This window comes from Pseudorasbora parva, chromosome 5 (genome assembly GCF_024679245.1).
Source record: "Pseudorasbora parva isolate DD20220531a chromosome 5, ASM2467924v1, whole genome shotgun sequence".
Lineage (NCBI taxonomy): Eukaryota > Metazoa > Chordata > Actinopteri > Cypriniformes > Gobionidae > Pseudorasbora > Pseudorasbora parva.
Genome location: NC_090176.1, coordinates 34195630 through 34205242, shown reverse-complemented (window position 1 = coordinate 34205242; position 9613 = coordinate 34195630). Strand labels below are relative to the sequence as shown.

Sequence of the window (9613 nt, the reverse complement as noted above, 5' to 3'; positions counted from 1 at the left end):
TTCCATACAAAATGCAAGTTTATTAACTTCCATGCCTCCAATTAGATTTTAAAACAAGTATAATGTGTAACCTCAATTTCAGTTCACAGCTCAATCTTCTGAAGAAAAAGAAAAGAAAATACAGAAAATAGCACAGAATATTTAGACAACTTCTGGAGAAACAAAATAAAGCTGAAACACTTTTAACCTGTGAAACGATCAGGACGTGTCATCCTCCAACAGGATCCAATGGGATGGGAATCCCTTTGAAGTTTAGCGGGGAAAATATCACAACTTTACAATAAAACCAAAGGAAAAAGAGAAAAAAAAAACCTCTGAATATATTTACAATACACACACTATACATAAATACAAGAAAGATAATTACAGAATATCAGCAAAACAATAAACGAAGGCCATTGAGTAAATACTTGATTCCAAAGAAAGTAAAGTAAATATAAACAAAGGTAATATCTTACAGAGACTCAAGGGGGGGAAATGCTGTTCGTGGAGGGATTTTTACGCACCAGTGTCTTAACATTCAGAACGTTTCCTGCGACTGCTCGATTTCCGTAACTGGGGGTGCGAGAGAAGTTCACACGCCTTTATAAAGTCAGAGGTAAACCGGAGTCCTGTTAATTAAGCAAATGTGTCCTTCCATAGGTGAGTATTACCATACAAATCTTATGCAGCTTCCATAGGAGACACATAAAGAATGTTCAAACACCAACCGGGATATTTACAGCTTCAAAATGGTTCCAAAATGGTTCATAAGGCTCAGTGCATTTGTGTCATGTCTGGGTGATTAAACCGAGGAAACCGTAACTTCCGTTACGTGAGAATCTTAATAATACTAGGCACTCGTCATTATTGCATAACTTTGACCCTGTTTGCCTTTGCAAAATTATGCCACAAAAAACATAAGAATGTCAAAGGGGAGGGAAAGTAATGCAGAATTGAGTAAAACAACCCTTTATTTTTCTGAAATCTTACCGGTAGAATATTAATCAATATATTTAAAAATGTGTAGCTCATGACTCTTGAATACTGTGCTGGAAACACTCTTTTCACTGGGTTGTTTTTACTTTATTCACATTTTTTGAGTCAGTATAAAACATTGAAATAGTTACTAAAAAATTAGGCAGCACCGCCTGAATACTGTAATGAACATTTAATTTGATTGTTTATAAAAAACTACATGCAACTGTGACCGGGTTCACTCGGCCCGCTCAGAGCGGGGCTCGAACCGGCCCTAGGCCTACATGTGTGTTTTTTAAAGGATAGTTCAGCCAAATATTATAATTCTGTCATCATTTAATCACCCACATGTCATTTCAAACCTGTATTATTTTCTTTCTTCTGTTCAACACACTAAACATACATAGATTTTTTTGAAGAAGAATGTTTTTGTCCATACAGTGAAAGTAAGTGATCTTAAAAAAAACAAAAAATCTTTAAAATATCTTTTGCATTCCACAGAAGAGTCATACAGGTTTCGATCGACATGAAAAATGACAGATTTTTCAGTTTTGGCTGAACTTTCCATGACAAGCCTTCATTGTTCTCACACATGGAACAGTTGAACACTTTTTTATTATATTAGCTAAATGAATGTCTCTGAAAAATCTGCATATTACGTATAAAGATAATCCCTTGTATTTTAACAAAGCCCTATTTTAATAGGTATTTACAGCCTGTAAAACGGAGCAATATCTTTTCACTTTCACATATATTACAACATCTTTAAAAGTACTTTTTTTGTACAGAAAATATTCATATGCAGATGAAGTGCCCCACATTACAGACACGCTTCAAAATACAGAATATGATGATAAGATACATTGGTGATTAATGACACATCTATCTTAAAATAATTACTTCCATACTTCATAAAAACAAGGTGCTCATGTTATGTTCAAGCCCATATACAACAGAATGCACACGTGTGTACACAAATACATAGTGAGGATCATAAAACATGGTGGATCATAATACTTCAGAATGAACGAACAAACAAAAATGCTAGAAATTGATTGGTCGTCTCTAACAGACAAACGGATACTGAGCAAAGAATGTTTCTATTGACATGTTTCCTTTCACAGCATTTGATTTGTTTCCTTTTGTTGATGACGAAAAAGTCCCTACATGCCCCAGCAACTGTGTGATTGACTGTAGATTTAGTCCGTGTGTTTGATCACCTGATCTGCCTGTGCATGCAGTCAAGTGGCTCTTCTGAATGTAAATTCTAGTAATATCTAATCGTTTGAGAAGAGATTGCATGGCTTTCTGTAGCAACCTGAAAGTGCATATGGATCACAGGGGACAGAAGACTTTGACAGCTTATGACAAAAACAGAACTTAAATAATTGAGTGATATAATTGAACTTATACTTTACATGAACAGCATCATGGAACGTACAGTGGATTTTTCAGGGTACAGTAGGCTGTTTGTTAAAAAAAAGAAAAAAAAGTGAGTGGCATATTGCTTCTTTTGAGTATCTTGGTTAGTGTAGTGTGTGTCTATATATATTAGTTAAGAAATCCCTCTATGGATGGATGGATGGATGGATGGATGGATGGATGGATGGATGGATGGATGGATGGATGGATGGATGGATGGATGGATGGATGGATGGATGGATGGATGGATGGATGGATAGATAGATAGATAGATAGATAGATAGATAGATAGATAGATAGATAGAGATTCTTAACTAACAAAAACTAATTGTAATATTAACAGATATGGCTCAGTAAATATTTGAATCACTTTCCAACATCTCCAACATTAGAATGTACAAAAAAGAAAGAAAAAAAAAGATAAAAATGAAAGAAAGATAGAAAGAAGATGAAAAACAAAGTTTGAAATTTTGCTCACTGGCTGCCCTCTACTGGTCACTCTGTGGATTGTTCAATTAGTGTGAAGAAAACAAAGTGCTTTAATAGCACTTATCAATCTGGGTTATTGTCAATTTTTACACACATCTATATTTGAACATTTCAAGTTGATTAAAATAACACTTCTTTATTAAGAACAAACCTACATTGTATACTATATTATGAATAGAACAATTGTATATTTATAATTTACCATTTACAATAGATTTACAAATGCTTTAAATACTGCAGTACTGTACACGTCCATTCAAAAGTTTGGGCTCAGTAAGATTTTTATCTGTATTAATACCTTTATTCAACAAGGATGTATTAAATCAAAAGTGACAGTAAAACAGTAATGATGTTACAAAATATTTATATTTAATAAATTAAGCAGCAAAACTGTTTTTGACATGAATAATAATAATAATAATAATAATAATAATAATAATAATACAAATAATAATTAATGTTCCTTTAGCAGAAAATGGGCATATTAGAATGATTTTTGAAGGATTGTGTGACACTGAAGACAGCAGTATGATGCTGAAAATTCAGCTTTGCAAACACAGGAATAAATTACATTTGATTAAAATATTACATTTACATATTAAAATAGAAAAAGTTATTTTAATCTGTAATATCAATTCACATTATTATTGGTTTACTGTATATTTCATAAAATATGTGCAGCCTTGGTGAAACTTGGTCAAAAACATGAAATACTCTTTCAGACACCAAACTTTTGAACATTAATGTACATTGTGAATTCAATATTACCTAATGCATTAACTAATTAAAATGTTTTCAAAATAATTCGACTGATGTTTGCAAAACCTCAATCATTAACACAGTAAATACAAAGTAAAGGACAAAGCCAGTGAGCAGTGCTGTTGTATATATCTAGGCTTCAAAGTCCAAAACCAATCTCACAAAAGGGAAAAAAAGCAGAGGACATTAAAGAGAATTCCTCTAAAAGTGTGAGCGACTTCCCCTCCAGAATGTGACAGGTGGAAATCCACTATAAATAGAAGAAGTACGTATATGAATCATAGAAAACAAAGTGGCACTGATAGAAATACAAAGTTTTGCCCGTGTTTCAAAGCCACCTGATGTGAAATTAGATAGATAGATAGATAGATAGATAGATAGATAGATAGATAGATAGATAGATAGATAGATAGATAGATAGATAGATAGATAGATAGATAGATAGATAGATAGACAGATAGATAGATAGATAGGTACTGTATATTGCTCTTCTACCTGGAGTTACCTGTCTGAGTAGACCCTCATTATCCATATTTACTCTGATTAGTGAGTTAGTGTGATGAAATTGAGACAAATGTTGATGGTTGACTGCAGAAGCCCACATGTGTTTTATCTGTTTATCAAATTAAACATATTTCCGTTTAAAATCAACAGTTGGGGGAAACAGAAGATATAATGACCCATTGGTTGTTTTTTGTGTAATCTCATTTGCTGGTATGTTGACCTGTAAATGGCAACCACTGAAACCTCCGGAATCACTGGCCTAAAGTCTCTGTTATCAGAAGAACTGCGTGATCCTTCACAGATGTGTCTGGCTCTTGATGTTCCACAAAAAGGTAAATGTAAAAAATTGTGCAAGCATACAATTCCGGTCAAGCTCCACCTTCGTATCTGCCAGAACAACACGTAAGGCCGTTCCACTCTGCGTTTCTTCACATTGTAGATGTTGACTGAGAAGCAGCCACGTTTAGACAGAACACACGGATGATTCAGAACGGGGGAACAAAAAAATCAGACAACAAAGCGTTTGTCCAAGTGAAATATTCCTTTGAACACACATGAAACAAACAACATCCTGGACTCCAAATGTTTCAGGCCTGTAGATGAGCCTCCTCCCTCCCTGAATGGGCCCTGTTTAGCTCTGCAAATGTGGGGAAAGCATTATACTCCTCCTTCACTTGCTCTTTTATCCTCTCTCTCTTTCTTTCTCAGGGGCAGGGATGGCCGTTTTTGTATCCAGCCCAGCTGAACACTATTGGGGGAGATCCAGCTCTCCCGTGTGTGAGTGAATGGGTTCAGACCAGCATGTGTCTGCGGCGATGCAGGGCCAGATGGTCTGAGCGGGAAAAGCTTCGGTCGCAGTCCCCGCACTTAAAGGGTTTGACCCCTGTGTGTTTACGGTAATGCCGTGTCAACTCGTCTGAGCGGGCGAACTTCCATGTGCAGCCGTCCCAGGTGCACTTGTATGGCTTCTCACCTGGTGGAGATAACGGATCACACTTAAGCAGAAAGAAACACCAACAATCTGACTGGTTCACAATCACAAATGGTTAACTAGAATCCACCAAAATCAAACTGATAATGAAACAATGTGTATAGACTGCATTTGTGTGCTCACTTACCTGTGTGTGTCCTCCGGTGTGCCTTTAAATGGGAACTCTTGGTATAAACTTTATTACAGCCTGCAAAGTCACATCTGTGGATGCGTCTTTTCTTGGAGTCTGGAGATTCAGGTGGCTGTGGCCGTCGAATGCTCTCAATACTGAATGGTGACATGGAACTGAGAAAGAGAAAGAGGCATTTTCAAAGTCAAAGTCAATCACACTGTTCAAAGAATTACAATGTCGCAGGAAGTGGCCAATTGATTCAGCGTCCTGAACAAAATACTTGACACAGCAGCATGTGTGCAAGCTGTGACAGTAACTCCATGTGTCAGTATTACATGTTCTCTTTATCATGATGTGTGCGTGTAATATTCTATAACATAGCAGCATTTGAAGCACTGCACGCTCTATGCTCTATTAAATCATGAATGTGAATGTAAGTTTGCCGTATTATTATTATTTAATGCAATAATCAATAAAGTCGTTCTATTGCATTTACTCACAAGCTAGGGTTAATAATAATATCTTTATATAGATATAATATAGCATAAGAGACTTCTATAACATCACACAGTTGCTGCAGATTTGTTGGCTGCACATCCATGCACTGTAAAAAAAAAGGCAAATTTTGAACTTTTGCAGTACAATCGACTTGGATGTTTAAGTTATTTCAACTTAAGTTATGTTAAACTGACTTTAAAAAACGAGTTACATCTTGTATAACTAATAAAAACAAGTTTAACATTTCTTAACTTATTTTGATGAGTTAAAACAGTGTAAAAACATATGTTGTCATAACTTATTGAACATGTAATTCTCCTGTTCCACCACATCCCAAAGGTGCTCTGTTGGATTGAGATCTAGTGACTGTAGGCCATTTAAATTCAGTGAACTCATTGCCAAATTCAAGAAACCAGTTTGAGATCATCTGAACTTTGTGACATGGCACGTTATACTGCTGTAAGTAGCCTTCAGAGAATGGGTACACTGTCAGCAACAATACTCTGGCTGTAGGCTGGCTGTGTTTAAATGATGCTCGGTTGGTACAAAGTGTGCCAAGAAAATATCCCACGCACCATTACACCACCGGCATCAGCCTGACCCATTGATACAAGGCAGAATGGATGCCAAATTCTGGCCTTACCATCTAAATATTGCAGCAGAAATTGAGTCTCATCAGACCAGGCCATGTTTCTCCAATCTTCTATTGTCTAATTTTGGTGAGTGTGTGTGAATTGTAGCCTTAGTTTCGTGTTCTTAGCTGACAGGAGTGGCACCAGGTGTGGTTTTCTGCTGCTGTTGCCCAATTTCTCTTTTTCGTGCTATTCTCTAGCCTAGAAATCTGGAAGCATCCTAGCGGCAGCAATTTTAATCTGCCCGCAAGTGTCGTCTAGGAACTCTCAATACCCTTCTGAGCTGTAATCCCCTAACTCTTGCCGGGCCAATCACATCGTGTATAGAGTCGGTGGGCGGGGCAATAATGACGACGGCCGAGTTGCGTTTGTGTGCTTCTAAAAAACACAGAAACTGGCGAACGGCGGTGGTCTTTCGAATCAGCTTTGACCGCTTCTGGAAGACTTGGAGTTAAGCTTTTCTCTGAGAAAAGAACAAAGAACGGCACTGAAGTCATTCTTAAAAAGGGAAGATGTGTTCGGGGTTTTGCTGACCAGATACGGCGAATGTTTAATCTATCAACAAGCTCTGTTACAACTTCGTTGCTCTGGTTGGTGTAGCGCTATACTATCGCGTGCAGAGGGAGTTTCAAAGACAACCGTTTATCCCGCCCCTCTGTGTCTATGGTGAGTTTCCTGACCAAACATCAGGATGTGGGTCTGGCTTGTCAGGCTAGCCATTCTCTGCAAATCCCAGAGATGGTTGTCCATGAAAATCTAAATAGATAGTTTCTGAAATACTCAGACCAGCCTGCCTGGCACCAACAGCCATGTCAAGTAAATCACATTTCTTCCCCATTCTGATTCAGATCGTCTTTGACCATGTCTACACGCCTAAATGGACTGAATTGCTGAATGGCTTATTAGATATTAGCATTAATGAGCAGTTGAAAAGGTGTAACTAAAGTTGTACATAAAGTATTTTATATAAAAAACACATTATTTATATATAAAATAAGTTAAAAAATAAAGTGTGTGTGTGTTCGTGTGTGCTTGTTTTTGTGAAATATCAGGACACAAATGTGTATGTCATGGGTATGACACAGGTATTACAAGGAGAGGGTGAAATATGAGGACATTACCCATGTCCCCACTTTTCAAAATTCTTATAAATCATACAGAATGAGTGTTTTTTTTTTTTTTTTGAGAAAGTGAAAATGCTGAATGTTTCCTGTGATGGTAGGTTTAGGGGCAGGTAAGTAGAAAATACCATTTGTACAGTAAAAAAAAAACCATTACGCATATGGAATGTTGTCACATTTCACAAAAACAAACGTGTGTGTGTGTGTGTGAAAATGTATTGTCTAAGTAATATTTTACTGTTTATTATTTTAAAAACGTTTGTTCTACTAGTACTGTGTCACTAGATGGCGCTGTAGGCCTGCTGCATTTTGTCAGAACAACTACTGATCAGAGGCCAAAACGCATTTAAAAAAGCCATAATTCTTATAGAGATGCGACATTTGTTGCTTGTTAGTTTGCTGTTAGTAAAATCAAAGAGAATGTCTTTATATACTTAATCCAAATCAGAATATTATAGATCAGATTCAGATGAATAAAGTCTTTTGTGATTGCTGTGGGAAGATGAATTATTGCCCTTCCAGACGGTGGGCCTGATTTCAGACTGTAAAGCTGGCTCTCATTGAGAGGATTTGTACATGATATTAACCAATGAGCTCACTGAACTGTTGGAGGAGAGCAGAGAGCCACGTAAGTGTGAGGACATGCTGTGTTTGAAAGCGAGAGAGCGTACAAGCCACTTTATTCCGTTTCTCCCATAGGTAGAGACAGAGAGGAGCGCCTAATTACATTACATTGTCCTCGCTCGCCTTCCCTTCTAAGGTAATAAGAGCTCTGTCCCCTGCTTTGCTGATTGGCATGGGCTGGGCCTGGCAGTAAAGGCCGAGGGGGTGGAGCCAGACAACCCCTCCAGTGAACTGTCTCCACCACACGCAGCCCACTTCCTGTTTCTCCCCTGCTCCTGGGTCACCTGTTGGTGTTGGTGTGCTGCCAGGCGAAGGCCTAGCGGAAATGAGCCAATGTGTGAGAAATGAGGCTGAACTCTCTCTCGCTGCCTCGAGCAAACGCACACAGAGAGTGAAAGAGAGAGAGAAAGAGACTCAGGAGGGGAGAAGTGAAATTGAGAATAGGAGACAAAGAGAAGCCGAGGAAGAGGCAATGAGCCAAACAGGTTGTTTTTTTTCTCTCTCAGAGAAATTACAAGAGAGCAAAAGAGTCACAGAGAGAGTTTCTGTGAGAATGAAAGTTGGTGGCGAGATAAAAACGGAAGGGGGGTTGATGTTGGAAGGAGAGCTTGGAGGGAGTGAGGGAGCATGAAGGGAGTGACAGGATTTACAGTGGAAAGACTTCAGCAGCGAACTCTCACAGGATGTTTACAGTCTGATATATTTCAGAGGGGACGCCACTGACATAAATAGTGATACAGTAGTCTGACTCGTGGAAAATGACTTGAAAATACAAATTCACCTGACAGGTACAGACACTTCTTCCCTTTTATGTCATTCTCAAATCAGGTGCATGTCAAGTAGACCTCAACCAATGTATAATTTGATTCAATCAGCCAAAGCTATATATCTTTAAAAAAATACATTAAAATGATATATAACTACAGCTCACAAACATACGAGGGGAAACTAAATACACACACTACTGTTCAACATTGTGGGTCCAGTATAATTTTTAAATGTTTTTGAACAAGTCTCTTATTCTCACCAAGGCTGCATTTTTTTAATATGATAAAAACAGTAATATTGTGAAACATTATTACAATTTAAAATAACTGTTCTTCTATTTTGAAATGTTTTAAAATGCAATATTCCTGTCAAGGGAATATTCCTTTGTTTTCAGCAGCCTATTCAGCAGTTATTTGAAATAGAAAACTTTTATAATATTATAAGTTTCTTTAATGTCATTTTTGATTAATTTAATGTGTCCTTGAAAATGGCTCTTTGAAAAAATCTTACTGAGCCCAAATGTTAGAATGGTATTGTTATATATAATTGTATTTATTTGTTATTTTTATTTGTTTTTCATTTAATGATTGATTTGTTTTTACTGGGTTTTATTGGGATTTTTGGTTGGAAAAAAAATTAAACATTAAATATATTAATTTTAGAAACTTTGAGATGTATCTAAAAATTGGCCCAACTTAGCTATTGATATCAGCTAAATCCATTTTTGGTAGATCTT

At 37.0% G+C, this 9613-nt stretch overlaps 1 protein-coding gene across 6 annotated transcripts in view; it reads right to left on the bottom strand.

Moving 5' to 3' along the window:
• The window catches only part of klf12b (Kruppel like factor 12b), a 74128-nt gene continuing 64515 nt past the window's right edge, over positions 1 to 9613 (bottom strand). For all 6 annotated transcript variants that reach the window (XM_067443972.1, XM_067443977.1, XM_067443975.1 and 3 more), the window contains 2 exons: positions 5250 to 5407; positions 1 to 5104 (listed from right to left, as the gene is read on the bottom strand). In XM_067443972.1, the coding sequence (XP_067300073.1) occupies positions 4923 to 5104; positions 5250 to 5407 (340 nt within the window). In that variant the 3' untranslated portion in view covers positions 1 to 4922. The remainder of the gene's footprint in view (positions 5105 to 5249; positions 5408 to 9613) is intronic.